Genomic DNA, 22,540 nt, shown 5'->3' with positions numbered 1-22,540 from the left:
CTATTGTAAAACACTGGGTCAGCCTCTTGATTATTATTTATATGTACCTGTACTGTAATTTAATCATTAAATTCTACTTTGTAGGGTAGATTTCTTCATTCCAGGTGTTGAAATATTCACTGGCTTCTCCATGTCTTCATCACCTGATCATCTTCAGTCAGGCTACCTTGAGCTTGCTGTTCAGTTAAGTGACTATCCTCCCACCCTCTGGGTTCATGAAGAGGTAATGCATAAAAATTCCTATTGAAATTTTGCTCTTTATTTTCCAGGGTGGATTTCTTTATACATGATCCAATGGTGCAAACAGTGGGAGGCTACTCAATATCTTCAATACCTTTTCAATTACTACACTAGAATTAATTTGATAGCAGAGGCTTGGTTCTGTCTCTTATACACATCTAGATGTGTATAAGAGACAGAGTTAATAGATGATTTAATATTCACGTAATATTAATTGGAGGTAAACTGGTGTAATATATATATTCTGGCAAATTATTATATAGTTGTTTTTTTGGAACCAGCTTTCAAATAACATAACTTCTTCTAACTCTCTTTGCAAATTTAAGTCACAGCTTCAGACTTAAAAGGGAACTAGAAAGATTTTTTTTTTTCTAGAGGGGATTTTTGATATGTTGCTAGTAATAGAATCAACTTTAAAATTGTTTATTTTGCAATTTTTTATGAAGTTGAAGGCCATTGCAATTTTGGCCCTATAGCAGCATGACATCGGTGTAAGCTACTGTAACCAAAGATCATATAGCGATTTTTGGTTACAGGAGCTTACACTGACATCACACTGCTAAATCAAAGTGGCCTATAGCTTCATAAAAAATTGCCAAGAAATGATTTAAAGTTGATTCTATAATACTATTAAAAATACTAATGATTTATCAAAAATCCCCTCTAGAAAAAAAATATCATCTTTCTAGTTCCCTTTTAAGATTTGTTTTCTGGTAGCTATGCACATGCGTTGCACCTTTGATTTTTTTTGGAATCGGTGCCATATAAAGTTGGATGAACTTTAGACCTTCCAATTACTGTTTGGATACACTACCAATTGAGCTATGAGGCCAAGTAGTATACACACTTGGGTTTTCCTATTAGGACACGTATTTTCTCAAGGTATTGCGTAATACTCAACAAATAATAGCAAATCACATGAAAGTAACTACGGTATGGATATACACCTCCACTGGTGTTGTTTAAAGATGATAAATATTTGAGAAAAACATATGTCCCCATCCTGATTTAATTTAAGCTAGAGATAAAGGAACTTCATTATAACAAAATACATGCAATAAAGGTTATTTACAAAGAATATTGTCTTATGAATATTTTTGACAAACAAATTTTTACAAACATTTTTTTTCCTAGTGCAAAGTTGGAAGTAAGGTATCTCTTCGTGTCGGAGGAACGCAGATGGTGTATGACCCTCAACCAAATGATCCAAGTTACAATATTTTATTAATAGCTGGTGGCATAGGCATCAACCCACTTCTGTCGATCTTGAGGCATGCAGAGAGTACACATAGGGCACACAAACCATGGTTTACAGGCAGATCCTTTAGGCTACTTTACAGTGCTTCAACACAGAAAGAATTGATTTTTCATGTAAGTCATTTTGGGTGTTTTTTTCATTTACAGTATTAATGATATTATATCTACAATATTTTATAGTATCATAAAGTGTGGTGTATATATTATATTTGTATAAGGGTCAAAGGCCTATACCTAAATAAATTCTCCATTTATGAGAGAGAAGAATATTAGCAATTATTATTCAGCTATTATTATTGAGACTGACTTAAATGGGCTTTGACAATTGAGAGCACCTTGATATAATATAGTTGGCTGTTAATATTTTCTATTTAATACATTAAGAGTCTTTATGAACCAATCTTGACAGAATAATTTTTTTTTGCACATAATTTTACTATGGCCTAGCAGTTGGTAATTTGTTATAGTGACAACTGGTGCATTTTCCAGCTCATGTACAAGTAGATAATTTACTATAATGAGAATTTTTCAGGAATTTACGTTGTCAAGCAGATATTTTTTTCACACCATATTACTGTATATGGAACCTGCTCATTTCGGTAATCCAGCATTTCAGTCCAGTGCGATTGCCCCTAGGCCTATGTAATGGCTAGGCCACACTGTAGGCCTAAACTAGGGCATACTTTAAGGCAGTATTTCATATTTATAATCATGTAATCCAAAAAGATATTTAATATAGGTACAAACAGGTTTAGCTAATCTTTCGCTATATAACCTGTCAATGACTAATGGTTCATGAATATTAAAGAAAAGTGTATTTTAATAGCTGATGTTTCCAACATTCAATTGCTCAAAAAGCAGTAACAGGGCGCTTATTCACGCTAGTACGGTTGTACATATTCTCTGATTCTGAACATGACTTAATAGGTACACAAAAAAATACCTTTTCTGTTGTGGTAAAAGATTTCAGAACATATATGTGCTTATAAATGTGTGTAAACCTGTACTATAGATTTAGTGTGTTTCTTCAATTCAGGCATTTTACCGAGTGTCGGGACCCGGTTAGACCTAGCCTTGGATGGCTGAGGGTAGGGGTTGCTATTGTACTGTAGTTTTATGCATGCATGCCATAAATTTCAGACATTTAAACTGCAATATATGTGTTTATGTATCTTGCCTTTCAAAGAAATTGCCAAAGTAAAAGTTTTTTTTTTTTTTTTATATTGTACGTCCAATACCGCCACAAAAATGTCCGCTTGTCTCGTGTGTGGAAGTTGCCCGCTTGCGGTTCGAACAACCTTATTTGCATATTAATGAAACACAAGACATCACAAACTAGAGAACAATAGAATCCAGTCGCGTTTCCAATTTCCTTGTATAGTTGTCTCACGTTGTGATAAAAACTATCAGCTCCACTTGAATACTGTATGCTATTACACACATGTACAATGTGTGTTTGTGTGGTGTGTATGTTTTTTGGTACAGATATTATACAGTCCTGATATAAATCTTTCTATAATTTCCCTTCTAGGACAAGATACTTGCAATTGTAAACACATTTCCATTGAGGTTTCAAAGTCAGTTCTTTGTCACTCAGGAAGATGTGCCAATAGATGGTGTATATGCTAAAGGTATGTGTTGTAAAATTAATCTTGTCAAATGTTCCTTCTATAACATAAAATTTTACTAGTTGACAATGGTGGGCCTGTCACGCCAAAAGTGGTCCGGGCTAAAATCGGTCCTCCTTGGATAATATTGGTCCGGCCTGGACAAATTTTGGCTTAGCCTAAATCGATCCGCCTACACCTATACGAGTTCGTACACAACAAATTACAGCACAGTGAGTGCTTACCTATCGGTCTGCATAGATTTTGAGGGAAACATTTTTGGTGGGAAATTAGAAATTGAATGACCAATGAAAATGAAGGTGATGGGTGAAGTCCAATCTTAAGCCTATTTTGCATACATCGCCGTATATAAGGCTACAGCAGCTGTATGCGAAGGAATTAATTTGATAGCAGAGGCTTGGTTTGGTTAGTAGAGCACAAGAAGTGAAAGAAAGATTGTGCTTTCTTTTTAGTTTCAGGGTGATGTACACCTTACAAGGAAGATATAATTATTTGACATTTTAATAAGTCGATATCCATTAATTAAGCTGCTGAAAATAAGGATAAAATAATGATCCAACAGCAGGGAATATCGTTGTATACAGTATATTATTATTCAACACATATTTACCCCACCCCCTCTTTCTAACAAATATATAACAGGCATAAGAACACACAAAAATACAGGTAGGTACTGTAGCAATATTGAGAATGTAAAATGTTTTTAACAACTGGTATATTATCTGTACTTTCTAGCCTACATAGCTTAGTCTTTCCTTATTCCTCCACGTTCACTAATGCTCTCCTATCAACTAAAGCCATATGCATTCCCATCTCAAACTCTTATATAGTGTGATGTATGCAAATTAAGGCTTCAGTCATCAACGCCTTTTTTTTAGAATTTTGAAATCATTTTATATTAGTGAACAAAAATAAATGCTAGCTAATGCAAAGAAAAGTTTCTTCACATTTTCCAACAATCTTAAAACATCATAATACATTAGTACTTATTGAAATTGTTAGTCAATGTCTATTATGTAACATTAGGATTTATTGTCTATGTGTAGTCGGCATATCACAGCAATTTGCATTCGGTTTGTTTTCGTAGCTTGGCGTGGCGTCATTACATACGTTAGTACTGGCCAAAGCACCACAAAATCTCATATTAGAAATTTTGGAATTTGCAAAAGAAGAAGTTATTAATGACGTAAATTTGGAGAAGGTAAGTAAAATTAAGCGTTATAAGTTTAACGGTTATAATTTCAATAAATGTCCTTAAGAAGATTGTTAAGTTAAACTAAAAAATTATTAAAAAACGCTCGCATATCTCTAATTAATACAAGCCTGTTTTTAAGGGTCTGTCATGTTTTCAAAATATTTAATAATTGCTCTCCACCCTATCTCTCCGTAATTTTCACCGTATTACACATAAGTATCTGTCTGGCTTTCGGTATGGCTGGTATTTGCCGTTGCTGAGGTTGAGGGTGATGTCCAGGAAATTGGCTACTTTAGTGTTGCAGGTAATGGTGATTCGGAGTCCCAGGTCGTGGAATGTTTTGGTGATGTCCTTATATATATATAATATATAATATATATTATATATAATGTAATCTCATCACCCAAAATGCATGCATGAGAAACCAGATACACAAGATTGACTTGATATAACATAAGGAATGTGCAGGGAAGTACTGATACGTTTTTGACTTGCACATATTTTTATTTTACACACACACGCACACACACACACAATAAACTATCTTTAACAACTAGTATATATCTGTGTACTCTAAAGCCTATATAGCTAGGTTTTCCCTTATTCTTCCACATGCACAAACCCTCGAAGCCTCTTCTATCAACAAAAGCCAAATACTGTACTGTACATCATGACCTTAAACTCTTATATAGGGTGATGTATGCAAATTAACCCTCTGGATACCGGATTCTTTTGTAGTACAAACCCTTGAATACCGGATTCTTTTGCAGTGTAACTAGGTTTTTTGCGTTTTTTGAGTATACGTCATTCTGGTGGATTTTTGGGAACTTTCTGTAAATTATACAGAAAAATGTTTCTAAAAACAAAGAAAGCTTATAGAATAAGCTTTCATTTGATGTATAATTTATATTTTTAGGATTTTTTATTCATAATATAATATAATATAATATATATAATATAATAGAAATGACAGAAAAATGCTACATACAAATCGTCAGCAAAAACAAAAAAAAAGTAAATTATAGCCAAAAAAAAAATAAAAACAAATATAAAACATTCCTATTCCACACAGTTATATAATTTATTTCCCAAACCATCCATAACTATAAGCACGATCTTTCTATTCAAAAGCAACGACCACCCTCACATTTCTAGGCCTAGGCTCATCTTCATCAAGAACATCTCCGCCGTCGGAACTGCTTGAAGCCCCACCGTCATCATCGCTATCAGGCACGTCTAAGTCTCGCACATCTAAAAACTCACTTTCATCGCTGTCTGAATCAAAAATCAGGTCAATTGCTTCCTCAGCTGTGTACACATCTTGTGCGGCCATTTCGGAAAATTAATAACGATTTTAAATTGATATTTCTAAACATTTTTATATAAGCGCATGTTCTTCACAGATTTCGAAAGAAGAAAGCTTCACACATGCGTGTTCAGAATTTCTGACGTATTGGAGTAAAATAAAAACAGAAGAGCGATTTGAAAACCACCTATTTTTTAGTCACTAAATTTCGATTGCAGTCGAAAATGGGAATTCTCAGTTTGAGGTCAATTTCGACTACGGTGGTTTGAAATCACCGATTTGGTTGTTTGAAATCAGTGTAGTGGAATCTACATGTTAAATTTCAAAAACCCTTTTACGACTTTCATCCACCCTCTCTTTCTACCAAATATATGAGGCGTGGAGGCGGTATGAGTTGTGAATATGAAATTAAATTTTATGTCAATGTGTGTAATTGTTCATAGCAAATATACTGTAACACTACTAAAAATGCAACAACTACAGGTAATATATATCAATGTACATAGCTTAGTCTTTCCTTACTGTTATTCCAATGTTCACTAACCGCGAAGGCTTTATCAACTAAACATAAATACTGGTAGTGGAATCTACATGTTAAATTTTAAAAACCCTTTCACGACGTTCACCGACCTTCTCTTTCTACCAAATATATGAGGAGTGGATTTAGAAGGGGGTATGGTAGTTGGTCCTGTCACTGAAAAAAAAACCCTCGAAGCCTCTGCTATCAACAAAAGCCAAATACTGTACATCATGATCTTAAAATCTTATATAGGGTGATGTCTGTAAATCAGGCTTCTGCGATGGACATAATTGTGATTGGTGGTTTAAAAAACCACTGTGCTGTGGCTAGCGTAGCGGAATCTACATTTTAAATTTCATAAACCCTTTCACGTCGTTCACCCACCCACCTTCTCTTTCTACCATATGAGGCGTGGAGGCGGTACGAGTTATGAATATGAAACTAGAAAATTGCAAATTGCAAGTGAAGTGCTGCGAAGTACAACTGCATATAAATTTCTTCGAACAAAATTATTTATGTGAGTCAAGTGAAAATAATGAATAATAAAAATATAACAAATAATGAGACATGACCCATTGTTTATATTAGAACACTTCTCATTGCGTAACAAAGTCGTAATTTTTCATTTTTGTCAAAAAGTGTCTATAGTGGTGAATTTTTAATAAAGTTTCAAAAATTTCTATGTATGTGAAAAATGTAGTTTATTACCAAAGGTTACAATTTTTATTTTGAAGACTGCATGGTCTAGGAAGTGTACATTTTTTTAAGGGGCAAGTTTCCAAGGGCGGGTTTTCTAGGGGAGAGTTGACTGCCAAAGAGTGTTGCCAAAGTGTGAGCCAGCATGTTATTTGATCACAAGTGCGAGACATTGCAAGTGTGAGCCAGCGAGTCATGATGTCACGACAATAGATATGAGACGTTACTCGAGTTGTGCGAGGTATCGGCTGAGATTTGTGGAGTACAATTCAAAAAACAACTATAGGTCTAATAATGAATTATTGTGATGTTAAATAGACAATGTTAGCTATCAAGGAGCGACGTTGTTTTTCATTGGGACCTTCGTCCCTTCAAGGCTAGGCCTATACCATCCTAGCTAGTAGGCCTAGATTAGGATAAGGCTAGCGCGACATGCGGACGTTGGTACGGCGCCTAAAGTAATTGATTTTACGCGGCAGAACGAAAGAAGGAAACTCGGCTTTTCAGTCGTCTTAGGCCCTTGTTTTTTGACAAACAATGACCTTTCAGAGGTCAAATTGCTGTCAAGAATATGAATTGGCTTCTTCGCAGCAATTAAATTTTCTCTCAATGTGAGGTAATGTATGTCCGTGTACATTGCTAAGTTTTTCCTTATTGTTATTCCAATGTTCACTAACCGCGAAGGCTCTACTATCAATTAAACACAAGTACATGTCGATCTTAAACTGTTATATAGGGTGATGTATGCAAATTAAGGCTTCAGCTAGGGACATCATTGTGATTGGCTAGATAAGCATATGCGCGTCTGTAAAAGATTAGGAATTGTTCTTTCTGCCAAAACCTATTGCGGACGTTTGTACAGCAAAGTAAATTTCAGCGGACTGATTTTGGCTTATGTGGACTACATTTGGCAAGTAATTATGAGGCCAAAATCAGTCCGTCGGACCGATTTTTTGCCCCGGACCAAATTTTTCCTGACAGGCCCATTAACTAATTATTATGATCTCCTTGCAGTCAATAGAGTAAAATGTTCATTTTACAAACATCTATTTTACGAATAGTCGATTTTACGAATGGTCTTTGCCCCTGTAACGTCATCACCGATCAAATAATTACAGTAAAAAAAGTCCGATTGCGCACGTCTTATAAAGTGATAATGTATATTTTTATTTATAAAATCAAGTATGTTGTATTTAATTAATAGTTCAATCTTTTCTTGCATTTCTGGTATAATAATCACTATTTTAATGTAGTAAACCTAATCAGGGCAACAAACTACCAACGCAAGTGTCATCGGAATGTGCGCACATGTTTACGATGACGAACAAGAGTGTTGGTGTCACCAACTTATTGACATCGTGAATGCTAGATGTGATCGCAAAATGCATGTAAACAATACAATGCGGCGATCTACTAGAAAGAACACGATAGAAAGGTCCAACATACATATGTTTGAATTAGAGTTAAAATAACATTTTATTAAGTGGAAGAATGCCAGGGATTAAAATAATTTGGTTGTTATCTAAGGTAAATTCAGCCAGGCTCTATGCACGATAGACCACGCTGCTGCACTGTCGGTTCATGCTAGGCCTGGGCGCCATCATCCTATCGGAGCTCAATGGCAGGAGATAGCTAGGCCTAGGTATTGGAAACTGATGCTCAAACTAGTTTACAAATTTTTCAATTTACGAACACCCCTTGGTACCAAGGGGTACGTAAAATGTCGACTGTCACCACAAAATGAGCGATGTGTTGCAACGGGCTGGACTAAGATATTTGCCCTTGAATTCCAAATTTCGAAATAATGACCTACTGTAGATATCGTTTTTTTCAATTTTGTTAAAAATCAACTCCTTAATATGTATATAAACATATCCTAAAGTTTCAAGCCATAAAAACATTTCTAAGTATGATTTCACCTGTTCACCACAAAAGATCTCTCAAATCAATCTCATAAGATGCTCAATCCTCGCTGCAAACTCCATTTTAAAATCTACATAACATAAGCATTTCACATGGTAGGTCATCGTACTTGGTATCAATGGAAATCCCCGGATGTCTTTTGAAAGGTTAACATTAAAACAATTCAGTAGAAAAAAATACTTCAATAGGAGCTATTTTCTAAGACGGTTTGTTACCATGCAGTGTAAACAAATCTGCCAAACACCTATTGTAATTGGTTAGTTCAATGCATGTGACGTACAGGGCATGCAGAGTTTTGTTTACAGTTGTCGGGAGAGTGTGGCATCTAAGCATGTTTACTGTTGAGTGAATATTTGAGTGAGTAGATGTGCAGTAATGGCGAAATCCAGTAAGATTTATTCAAAATTACGATCGACTTTCTTGTAAAATATTGAAATAGTGTAAATTATATCTTATATCTTCTGCAATTTTGTATTATCAATGACGGGACGGTCTGCTGATAGCAACAAAACCGCTATTTTAGATGCTGTAAGCAGCAATGACTTAGACCTGAATTTAACAGACCCGGAGGTTTTGAAAGATGTGATTACGGAATATTTCAGCGCCAGAGATGACGATTTTGATGACGAAGACATTCATGATAACGAAAATAATGATAGTGACTCGGACCGACCTCTATGTGATGAGACTGCCCATACTCACCGAAGTTGCGCCGTAAGTAACAAAATTTACCGTGCTTGCCCAGGTTTGTAGTGTAGGCCAGGGCTTCTCACACTCTCTTAGACCTACCCAGGCTACATAATCTGTAAATATAGAGCATAAGTAGGCACTGACTAGCTCCACTGTCTACAGCTTATAAGCTAGGAAATATATAATAATATATATAAAAGATATATACAGCATAATAATAATAATATAGAAAATTATAAAAAATTTATGTATCATCAAACAATTTGATACTCTATATATGGCCATTTCTCAACCTTTTCTTCACATTCTTTTTGCTACGACAAACGCATATATGGCTTAAAGTTATATACTCATGTGTGCATCAAATTTTACAAATGTTTAAATTTTCTTATTCTTGCGCGCAAGTCGAATGTCACAAACTTTCTTATTTTCTTCTCGCGTGTGTGTCAAATTTTACAAATGTTCTTATTTTCTCTAATGTCAACATTTTAAGTTGTGCTTAAAACATGCATAACATTATTGTTTTTTTTTTAGTTCTGAAGATAACAAAGAGAATGTTGAAGATTGGACAGTCAAGATAATGCTCCTGAGTTGCAGCAGATTGAAGAATTTAAAGGTTGCCGTTGTGCTCAAAATAAAAATAAAGACAACCCTTTGCACAGAATGCAGGGCGCAATTGTCAGAATTGAAAACCGTTGAAAGGAAGATGTTCGTTGTGGGTCATGTAAGTGGTTCTATACGACAAGGTGAAACGACTGAGTGAAGTAAGCGCAAAGACCAGAAAGACAAAAAAAAAATATTGTGTATTATACCAGAAACGGAAGAAAAGATCACAATTGAAGGAAAGAATGTGTATCGGCAGTTATTTGAATACATACATTGGTAAGTTACAATAAATTAACTCATCAATACTAAAATAGTACAGAAATTTTGGTTTAGTTTTTCGTTTTTACAGGAGCATGTAGACACTTGAGTTTCCCTAGCCACACTATAAAATTTTTTATAAATAACTTGTTACCTCATAGAAATTTTAGGGACATTCTAAATAAGGGTATACTGATACTGGATCTATTCTTGTGCAGGTCCCTACCATTTCCCAATGGTCTATACTTTCTATGCTGTGATTGGCTGATGATTTACAGATTTCCTAAAAATCTGAAGGCAAATAGAACATGTTCTATACTTTCCAGTTCTTTTTCCATCACTGTGGATACCCAAGAGGACCACAGGTTAAAGCAAAAGTTGCAGTAAAATCACAGGCTTAGGAATCGATCTAGGTACACCCCATTAATAATTTTTACTCTGTATGGATATTTGAAGTCAAAAACTGACCGTGTGACTCCAGCTTTAGGAAAATGCATGAAGAGAAATATTAAACTGATGTATTCATTTTTTTTTAGTATATTCAATAATCAGCTTTAATAGTGGGATTATCAAACACTTCAATCTTCATGGTGCAACCCCACCGAAGAAGATGTCTGAAGGACGGAAATGTAACTAGAATGCTCTCACTAGCTCAGATGTCAAGCATATTGTCCAGTTTGTAGAAAGATATGGAGAACGGAATGGTCTGGTTGTTCCTGGAAGAATAGCGGGTATGCAGAGCCAGCAAGATCCAAGAGTATGACTCCTTCCATCTTCAGAGTCTAAAGCATCAGGCTGCAGGGTTTACAACAAACAGATGACAGAAGTCAACAGATGTCGAGTCTTAGTTGGCAAGTAGTTATTAATATTGAAGTGATAATCCTATTGTGTTATAAACAAGCTTGGAATTATTTCTCCAAATTATGTTACTGAATTATTCTTTTGCAAATTTTAATTAACACTTTGTGTCAGGTATTTCTAGGTTATAATGTGGCCAATTCTCTTTGAAAATAGGACACAGGCCTTTGCGGGTTGCTAAACGGACAACGTTTGTAAAGATATGGAAAGAGTATTGCCCTTATGTGATGACAACGCGTCCAAAAAGTGACCTGGGCGCTGTCAAAAAAAAACAACTCCTCAGTGTACCACAGTGCAAACAACAGATGCAGAAAAACAGGAAAGGTTGGTTTTAATAGATTTTCATCTATCAAAAGTTTTTAATTAACATAACACTTTGTGTGAGGTATTTCTAGGTTATAATGTGGCCAATGCAGATGATATATTAATTTATTTAAAAATATAAGCAATTACTGTAGTTATAAAAAATACAGCTAATTGCTGCAAAGCAGCCAATTCATATTCTTGACAGCAATTTGACCTCGCAAATGTCATTGTTTGTCAAAAAACCTGCGCCTAAGACAACTGAAAAGCGGAGTTTCCTTCTTTCGTTCTGTCGGGTAAAATCAATTGCTTTAGGCGACGTTTGTAGACTAACCTACTCGTACCAACGTCCACATGTCCCGACGCTGGAGTACTATTCAGCGATTTTACTATATTTCTAGGTTTCCTATTTCTACGTTTAATCGGCACATGTCTCAGCCACAATATTTTGAGGCCAATATTATTTACGAACCCAGTTAAAATTATTTACTAGCCTATTTCAAAGTGCTAATTAATACATTTAGGCGATGCTTGTTGTAGACTGGCATAGTGTTTTCGGAAATAAATACCATTTTATACACATGCACAGATCGATTCGCCAGCAGCGAGTCATCGCCAGCAGCGAGATGTCACTGCAGCAAAACACTATTAGGCATTTTTCGTTTTGACTACGCGGCCAGTCTACTACGGACTAATAGAGCGTAACAGACATCTGCGCATGCTCACAAACCTTACTGGCAAAATCGGCGTTGTGACAGCTTCCGCGACAACCCTAATTTCTGAATTTGGCGTAGTGGCGACTACCATAATATTGACCAATCAGATCACCGGATTGTTTGGCAAACTGCTGGTAACTTTTTTGTTGGGGTTGCAATTTTCATCGCATCCGCGGTCAGCATTGTTCGTTTAATAATGAATTAATTATTAAAACAAGTGAGTAATTAAATGTTTTATGAAGGCCTATTTATACACATGCAATAAATGAGGAATGAAGTCACAACATAAAAGTAGGTGAATCAGGGGATCTAGTGAAAAACATGCCTTAGGCCTAGGCTAGGCTAGCCTAGCCTTGTCAGGGTGGATTTCGGGTAAGAGAAAACACATTATCTGGTGCCGCTAGCTAGGGCATCCGCCCTTGATATCGTGGATCAAGCCTTGCTATATGATGAGTACCTCTGTTTAAAATTGTTATTTATTTGTACATCATCGTTGCATTTGGCAAATTGCCTGAGCAGGCCTGACACCCCTCTTCTCCTGGTTAACGACTGTTTTGACAGCTAGGCCTCCCTAGCCTAGGCCTAGGTTGATCCTAGCCAACAGCGAAACATCACTCAGTGTTTTCTGGAAACTTTTTATTTTGTATACAGTATTTGACGAAAGTTTTTTCTCGCATTTCCTTTTACAAATATAAAACAAGGGAACATTGTTCTCTAGTAATAAAACCATGGTCGACTAACTCCCCTCCGTAGGCCTAGGCCTATGTACGTGTGCTGCGTCGTCGTAGTCGCCTTAAAAAAACGAAACAGCTCTTGGTGTAGTACGCAAACAGAGTCTTGGCGTTGCCGTCACGGTCCATTAGTTCGTAGTAGACTGGCCGCGTAGTCAAAACGAAAAATGCCTAATGTACACGGTACCAACGCTGTTCTAATATAGACAGTGGGTCGTGTCTCATATTATTTGTTATATTTTTATTATTCATTATTTTCACTTGACCCGCATAAATAATTTTGTTCGAAGAACATTTATGCAGTTTTACTTTGCAGCACTTCACTTGCAATTTGCAATTTCTAGTAATGTTTTCCTATTTTATTAGGTTGAATCAACAACTTGAACATCTCTAACAAGTTCAGAGGGTAAGAGAATTTTATCGCTGTAATGTTGCAGAAGTAAAAGAAACTCTGCGTGGGGAAAGTCTAGGGGCCAATGCTGCCTGTTGGAGGGAAGGCTCTTCGCATTAAAGCCCGGACCGATATATTTCATCACTGCATGAAAATGTGGGATATTTGGAGTTGCAGCTGAGGGAATGTCAAGACAAGTCAATTATTTGATTGATTGATGAAACCCACAACGTGTCAAAAGAATCAAACGCTGTAATTTCATACATGCAAGATTTTTTCATCAACTACGGCTTAGGTAAAAAATTCTGCAATCTTAATTGCGACAATTGTTCTCGCCAGAACAAGAAAAAATATATGCTATGGTATTTATGTTGGCGCTGTCTACGTGGCCTGCATGATGATGTATTCTTACTGGGCCTATTTTGTTATCGCAGGCCACACCATATTATCACCTGAGTTGGATTACTCATAGTAGCAGTTTGGATGACTTGGTGGATGTGGTGCACACCAGCTCCATATCGGGGGTCAACATCCCAAGACTCGTAGGAGATGAAGATAGAAATGTGTTCATCAAACAATATGATTGGCAAGAGTTTCTAGCACCATATTTTAGGCCATTACCCGGCATTAAGAAATATCATCATTTCAGATTTAGCGGGAGCATCCTGGAATTATATTCTATAAGGAGTATGCAGATACAGTGTCAAGCATAGCTATCAGCTTTTGAAAAACATTAGCCATATGCCTCCAGCAAACCTGCCTGTGTCTGTGACTCCCCCGGACTGACCTATGACGAGCAGTTGTATAAATGCAACACAGTGAATTTTGCCTTGTGACAAGGTATGTCAAGATCCTGAACAGCAAAGGAGAGTTATTGATAATGCTCGTCCATCGAAAAGGGCTAGAAGGGAATAGATCCAGTTTTAAGCTACTAATAACTGTTAAACCAGTGATTATTATAATGCTTTGCATTTATTTTTTTTGTGTCTATTTGAGTAAATTGTATGTTGGGTGTATACCTTCTATGCCAGTGTTTATTTTCCAATAAATAGTTTTGCAATATGGTCAAGTGTAATGTCAAGTAATAATTTACTTAACTTTTAAGTGCTATCTATACAAATGTTTGCAATGCACTGCAACTCATTTATAGTATATTTGCTGTAAATTATAAAGATGTAAATATTGTAGTATTGTTTTGATACATTTTTATTTTCATTATCGAATACAGATATATAAATATTTTAATTAATTTTATCTTTTAATCATTGTCAAAACCTTTAAGTAAATAATACAGATTATATAGATACAGAATAATAAGTATTAATTTCACTACTGAATCAGTAATTATAATGGAGAGAATTGCAGATTTTTTTTTCTACAATGTTTTAATGTAATTGGCAAATCGTTCTATTCAATTCCTAGTGCATAAATTGTTTTGCAATGCAATATTTTGTAATGTTCACCACTTTATCAGTGGTTATAATGAGAAGATTATTGAACAATTTTTCTCCACATTAATTTTACAGTAATCATTTTTTAAACCAAATCAAACTACCTGTATTCTATTTGCATGATTGTTTTAAAATGCAGAGTCAAATGCAGTATATAACTTACACCAAGGTACTGTGTTTCATTTTCTACTTTATGGCTGATTACTGTGCCATAAAAATCAGTATTTGTTTTACGAGGAGCAATTATGTGTTTGTTTCATGTAATTGTATTAAATTTACAAGAATATTAGTGAAATAAATATTCATACATCTGCCAGATTTATGTGGCACTCCAGCAAAATATTTTATAGCACCAATATATTTTTCAGTAGCACATATTTATCACCCCCCGACCCCATGTACAAGCCTTTAAAATATTCTGCTCCATCCACCCCCCACCCACCGCCACATAGACCAGCCCTCAAAATTAGCGCCGGTATTCGGCAGTGCCGATGTAAACGGCGGCGTCTAGCCGCCACAACGCTGACGAAAAAATCGCCGACGTGAATTAGGACTAGGCCCTATCCCAAGCTAACCCAGGCCAACGCTGGTACTAGGGCTTACCTAGGCCTAGTGGAACCAGTGGTGGTAGACTTGACAGGATCGCCGTGAACATATTACACTTTATTCTTAATGAAAGCAAATTATTTAATGTCTTTATGTTGTATTATGAGTAAAATGTGAATAAAATCAAACTGGATTGTGTGTTTCATACTTTTATACTGTTTTTACCTGCATTTTCGGTCTGACATTTTTTTTCTAAACACAACACATTCTTCGTGTAAACATTAGATCGTGCCTCCTAATTTTTTCGTGGGGTCATGGATAGGCAAACATGTGCTTCACTGTGATGACGTCAGATCGCTCAAAGTTTTGTAGTGCGTGACAGCAAGCGCTATCGGTTAGCAAGTTGAGCGCGTTTTTATCATCAACCAATCACACGTCCGCTTTTACAATTTCCAGTTTCTTATTGGCCAGTGATTCGATCATCATATTTTTGGTATCCGGATCGGGATTTTCTCGTATGGACGCACGGCTAACGGTTAGCAGGATCCGGATCATGCTAACCGTTAGCAGCTGTGTGAGAACATAGCCACTGTCTTGTATCATGCCCACAGCTTGGAGCCCACAGCTCGGTTCCAGTTTCTTATTGGCCAGTGATTCGATCATCATATTCTTGGTATGCGGATCGGGATCTTGGTCGTATGGACGCACGGCAGCTAACGGTTAGCAGGATCCGGATCCTGCTAACCGTTAGCTGCGGTGTGATAACATAGCCTAGGGCTCTCATGAGAACCAGGCTAATGGTTGCTAAAGAGAAATGCATGCATGTTGCGCAGAGCTGTGAGATTTGCGGTTTATAAACTTTGGATGGCTTTTTCTCAATACACACATTCCTGAAACTGAAAACTGTTGTTACATTTTCTTCTCGTATCTCTGGAACGGTAATTACAATGTTAACAAGTTTCCTATCATTTTAAAGCTAACAAAATGCAGAATCAGAAATGTATAGAGGACAAAGAATTAAAAATTTTACCAACATAGCTCATTTTGTGGTGTCTGTCGACATATTTATTTCTCTTTTTTCCTACTAACTAAACAAAAGTTTCACTTGTAACTTTTCAATATTCCAAAGTTTAAAAAAAAATGTTAAGACATTGTAACTGTAATGTACATCAATTTTGTAAACATATCAAGCTGAAAGAATACTTTCATGACAAGCAAGTCGAGTCTAAAAATGGACCAACTCTTCGCAAAAATACATGCGCTAAGAACCAATGGGTACCGGCCTCAGGTAGGAATCCATACATCAACTCATTCGTCAACACAGCCAAAAACCACCTCAACAAGTTTATCAACGAACAAGAGGCATCACCTTCACATGACAACCTATCACCAGAAGAAAGGAACGCCATTCACACACTCAAATCGGATAAGGATATCGTCATCAGGAAAGCCGATAAAGGAGGAGCCACCACAATTCTGAACAAAACTGACTACATCATTGAAGCTAATTCTCAACTTACAGACCATAATTTTTATAAGAAACTTGATAAGGACCCTAATGAATGTTTTAAATCCGAACTTTGTAAAATCACTTCCGAATTTAATTTTATTGCGCCATCGACCGTTCATGATCTTATTCCTACTAACCCTTCCCCAGGTTTGTTTTACACTATCCCTAAACTGCACAAATTGCCCAAACTCATCGCCAAAGAACTTAACAGTACTCCTAATCCTTCTCCCGATATTCCCACTAACCCTGCTGATCTAGCCATAGTTTCAGCCATTGGTACTCTGACAGAGCACTTATCCGGCTTCATTGATTCTAATCTTCAACCTCTCATCCTCGCTATTCCCAGTTTCACTAAAGACACTACTCATTTTCTTAATATTGTATCCTCCATCCCTGAACTTGCTGGAGATTCCCTTCTTGTTACTATGGACGTTTCGTCCCTCTACTCTAACATCCCCCACAACGAAGGCTTGAATCCTCTTTCATCTTTTCTTCACAAACACGATTTTCCACCCGAACATATCTACGATATTAATAGCATTACCCATTTCATACTTACCCATAACAATTTTGTTTTCAATAATGAGCACTTTCTCCAAGTTAAAGGTACAGTCATGGGTACCAAGATGGCGCCCAGTATGCCAACATCTTCATGGCATTCCTGGAAGAGAAACTTGTCTCTGCTTTTCAATTTAAACCCGCCGTTACATAGACGATATTTTCTTCGTCTGGAACCATGGGCTTGACAATCTTTTGCTTTTTGAAAGACATGCTAACACATTTCACCCTCACATTAAATTCACACTTGTCTACTCATCCCAGAACATCCTTTTCTCGATGTATCCGTCTCTATCCAAAATGGTCACCTCACCACTTCAGTTTACGCTAAACCTACTGACAATCACTCATACCTTAATTTCTATAGCTCTCATCCCATGTCTCAAGAAATCTATTATTTATAGCCAATGCATTCGCCTTAAACGGATCTGTTCAGATGAGGCCGATTACACCGCCAATGTCGGTCTACTCATGGGATATTTTATTGACAGCGGTTACCCTATCTCCCTCATCCAATCACAAATAGCCAAAGCAAAGCTAAGACCTTCTCGCCACCCCGACCCAAATCCACTACTGACCGAATTCCTCTAGTTTTTGACTTTCATCCCCAAGTGTCCGTTCTCATTAACACCATTAGGAAAGATTTCTCCATACTTCAACAGCACGAATCCACTAACACCTTATTTGACTGTCCCCCTCTCCTTGCCAATCGCCAACCCAGCAACCTTAAATCTCTTCTTTCTTCTTCTAATATTAATGATAACCATAACCACGGTAACCTTAAATGCAATAAACCTCGTTGTATGTTATGCACTTCACTCATTACTGACAGCAACATTGAAATTCCTAATAGCAAACATACCATACATCCACCTCCTTTCAACTGCGATTCTTCTAATGTTATTTACTTAATACCTGCAATATTTGCCCCACTGTTCATTATATAGGCGAGACCAGCACTTAATTTCGTACTAGAATTAATAACCACAAGTCCTCCATCTGCAAAAATCTCCCCGGATTCCCTGTTGCTGAGCACTTCAATGCCCCTAACCATAGTATCAACAACATGAAATTTGCCATTATCGCCGGTAATTTCAAGTCTCATTCAGACAGAAAAATTAATGAACTCAAATATATTCTCAAATACAAAACTCACCTCTTTGGCCTTAACAAAGATCTTGGCATTATTAGCGATTACACATTCAGCCACAACTAACATCTTTCTTTCCTTTCTTTTTGATCACCATGCCTTATTTTATAATTTTAACATGTTTATTTTTGACATATCCTGACTGCTGTTTGATTTTCATTGTTATTTTTTGGTTTTTGCTTTTGATCACTCATACCTTTTTTTTTTTTTTTTTTTTTTTTTTTTTTTTTTTGAATTCGTGTATTTTTATATCAAAGGGTTTTATTATAACGTGTTGTTTACTTTTTTCCTACCTTCTTAATGTAGCTATGCTACACTCATTTTTATTATACTTTTTCATAACATTGATTCATTTTGACGACTTTATTTATTTACCTCGTTCTTAACATTATATATTTATTATTTTACATACTTGCGTCCATTGTGGCCTAAATGTTTGCTATGTTTCTCTATTTCCTGTTTTTATTTGGAATTTTGGTCAATATACTATAGTCTGTTTATTATACTGTCGGCATAATGTGGGAACCACTATTAATCTCCGTTCTCATTACAAACTGTTTATTACTATCAATGTATAGACCTACCCGATTTTAATTACTGTCATTATAATCCGCATTGTTATTCTTTAACTCCTCCCACTACAGTGGTTATGTGTGTCCACTTTTTGCTAGTTTTTTCATGTACCTTGATAAAGACCTGAGGATAGGTCGAAATATTGATTTTCTCCAATAAAGTGTTTCTGAAGTCTATACATGGTATTCGTTTCCTATATTCTTTTGTTTTATATATATATATATATATCTATCTAAGGCCGAAACGGATCCGTCTGCAGATATTGGGATTTTTTCCAGTGGATATTTAGTTTGTTTTGTCATTCTTGATCGGATTTTCTCTACTGTTCCGTTTAAACTTTATATTATCATTATTTGCATTTATGTGGCTGCTCGTTGTTTTTATGGGTTTATCCCATTTGCCATTAAATTTATATATTTTTATTGAATCTCTCTTTTTGAGATCCAGCGGGCCGCCATTGATGCACAGTAGAGATTGTATCTTTAGATCTCCGATTAGGCCATGAGACCACCGACTAGTGCTGTCTGGTAGAGTCTCGTAGAGGACGCGTTAAGAATGACAAAATATACTCTGTGTTTACTGGAACAGTCTTCCGCCCCATAACATTCCATAATCAAGTAGGCGCATAGCTCTTGTTCCAATATTTGCATCAACACCTGGGCCGTATCTATATACTGTCTTGGTTTGGCATTGACGGTTCATTAGCGATGCTGCAGTTGAACGTCGGGCTAGCCTAGGCCCTGCTCAAGCTGGTTAGGATGAAAGATATTATGTGTGTTTCAATCTATTATTAATCAATTTTTCAAAAAAAAAATAAATAAATAAAATGATAGGAAAATTCTGACAATTGTAGTTCACCCTCCAATTCAAAACACCTCTAAGACCGGAGCATTTGGGGTGGTCTCGGTGTTCGCTCTCAAATAAGAGGAGATTGAAGATTGTTATTTGGTTCTTTGAAAAAGTAATCGCGGAATTGAGGGGATCTCGAATTGGAGGGTGCACTGCATTTAAAATTACACTATAAAATTACACTAGTTGATAATTATTAAAAATATTCTGGCATTTGTAGTATTGACCATCTTCAAATACCTAGTAAATCTAATGTACGTGTACTAGTTAACAAGAATTTCTTAATTGTAATTTTACATACAAATTTTCAGTAGTTGTGAACTCTTGTATAGTGCATATAGCCACATAAAAGCCTATGTTGCAATAATCAGAATATTAATATAAAAATTAATATGAAGCCACATAGCACAATTTTTCAATGCAACTTGGAAAAAAAAATCTGTCTTGATTTTACAGGTCGAATACAAGAATCGGATCTTGCAAGAGTTGTTAACGAATTTGGTGCTGACAAATTGAAATGTTATATATGTGGACCACCCCCAATGATTGAAGATATGGAGGCAAAATTACTGAAGTTGAAACTTAACCCAGATAACCTTCATTATGAAAAGTGGTGGTGATGATGATCTTATTTTAATAGAGCTATATTAGCTGAAATGTTAATACAGTATTCTCAAAGAACTAATTGGTTCAGCAAGACATATACTTTTCGTACAATATTAATATTATTCAGGTAAAAATAGTCTTTATATTACAAGATTGAAGCAATAAGGAAATTTTATTTTATTAAATATAAATGTTGTCCAAATTGTGTAATTTTGTTTTTACACTGAGCATTCGTTTTATAATACCTTCAGAATATGTAACACTGTGTACAATAGAAACAAATATATGTTGGATAAAATTGACTTATTTTTAATTAATCTTAAATTTTGGCTTTACAGTATTGTGTTTGCTTCACTAGGCCCCTCTCTATTTTTTAACAAGCCCTTTCGGGCTTCATGAAGGTTCGTTTGTTTTCAGTTTTTTTGTCTTTTAATTTTATGTATATAGCCTGAATATAGTCTGTTGTGATATTCTTATGTCTGGAAAACCCTTCAATTCAGTTTATCATATAATTTTTGTTGCATGCCATTCAAAGATTTATCAAATTTATATTATGCTATGTACAGTAGATATGAGTTTGCGTCCCACCTGAATCAAATGCAAATTGTACTGATCAATCAGATTTTGATTTAACAACACTTTCTGACATGCTTGCAATTTGCGAAGGTGTACTTGTTTTTTAAGTCGTTTATTCTCTTGCTGCAGTCGTCTGGAATAAATCAGATGTTGATAAATGTTTACATTTATTTTCATTCAGCAAGCTCGGCATGATTTTGTTTTAATGGTTACGTAATCTGAATGCAAAATTACATATATTTCTTCTATTTTGGTGAAATGATAAACAGCAAATTCTCCGTGATTTTAGGTGGTAACACGCTATATCGTCATTGCGGACTTATACAATCCGCATTTTTTGCATAAATATTTTGATATTTCTGAATACGAATTCATTTTTTTTTTAAATAAATTGGTTATGTTTCAATACGTTTTTTTTTTTTAATTTTGGTATTAAATCGATTTATTTCATGAGCGGCACGTGTTTTTGTGTACAAGCTTAATCGGTTTCATATAAATATTTTCATGTCAACTATCTGGTGTCAAGCTTCGTCTTTTTCGGAAAAAATACTATAATGCATCTGTAATGGAAGTAAAAATGATAATATATTAATATCGTTGGAAAGTCCTTTTATTGTATATAGTTTTCACTATTGTTTTTTAATAATTTATGTGTCATATTTGACTGGTATTTACTATAGGCAGCTATTCAGCAAACTTTTTTTTTTTTTTTTATACTTCACTTGGTTGTTGATTGTGAGATAAACTCTCCTCGAACTTTATAAACTCTCCTCGAACTCTACTACAGGTATTCATATTTGTATATTACGTACCAATGATGAGGTACGTAAATTAGTGATTTCCAATATATGTTTGCTCTCCTCTCGAATTATTGCTAATTAAAAATGTTTACGACTACTGTGTGTATATCCAGGTACAATACAATTTCCAGTTCATCAAAATTCATTTTATTCTAAATCACGTTTTATTTCAATTGAAATACATATATTTTTAAATATATCTATAAAGTGAAAATACATTTATTGTACACCTGAGACTTTCCAAACTAATTCTAGCAGTCATATAAAGTTTATGACGCTGTGCCATTCTTTACCAAAATATAATGTCTTCTTATACGGGAAAGGCTAATATCTTCAACATGAAGAGAATGAAGTCATAAAGTTTATTACTTCCTCTCTACATGACTTATTTACTGTCTTTCACGTGCAAAAGATGCTGTTGACTCTCTGGAGTCGTAAAATTTATGACATTTACCATTCACCACTATTATGTAGCATAGGTATATATATATATATATATATGTATATGTATGTATATGTATATGTATGTATATGTATATGTATGTATATGTGTATATGTATATGTGTATATGTATATGTATATGTGTATATGTATATGTGTAT

The 22,540-nt window shown here is 35.4% G+C and overlaps 1 protein-coding gene and 1 long non-coding RNA gene across 3 annotated transcripts in view; both read left to right on the top strand.

The window, feature by feature from the left end:
* The window catches only part of LOC117105970 (oxidoreductase NAD-binding domain-containing protein 1-like), a 30,962-nt gene extending 8,928 nt beyond the window's left edge, over positions 1-22,034 (top strand). The window contains exons 4-9 of one of the 2 annotated variants that reach the window (XR_004444972.1): positions 85-223; positions 1,375-1,611; positions 3,029-3,128; positions 9,269-9,479; positions 9,990-10,337; positions 10,856-11,165. Coding sequence is in view for 1 of the 2 variants with exons in the window: in XM_033247276.1 (XP_033103167.1) it covers positions 85-223; positions 1,375-1,611; positions 3,029-3,128; positions 20,412-20,575 (640 nt within the window). In the remaining variant the exon portion in view is untranslated. Of the gene's footprint in view, positions 1-84; positions 224-1,374; positions 1,612-3,028; positions 3,129-9,268; positions 9,480-9,989; positions 10,338-10,855; positions 11,166-20,411 lie in introns of those variants that run through there. The other variant, XM_033247276.1, reaches the window with a different exon arrangement.
* On the top strand, positions 11,339-15,520 carry LOC117105971. The gene is made up of 2 exons (XR_004444973.1): positions 11,339-11,501; positions 13,294-15,520. It is a non-coding gene; the product is annotated as an uncharacterized LOC117105971 (long non-coding RNA).
* Positions 22,035-22,540: the final 506 nt, after the last annotated feature.

This window comes from Anneissia japonica, unplaced genomic scaffold (assembly GCF_011630105.1).
Source record: "Anneissia japonica isolate Jap-2015-1 unplaced genomic scaffold, ASM1163010v1 scaffold284860_len1800451_cov186, whole genome shotgun sequence".
Classification (NCBI taxonomy): domain Eukaryota; kingdom Metazoa; phylum Echinodermata; class Crinoidea; order Comatulida; family Comatulidae; genus Anneissia; species Anneissia japonica.
Note: the sequence above shows the minus strand (reverse complement) of the source record. Positions and strands in the feature narration are given on the sequence as shown.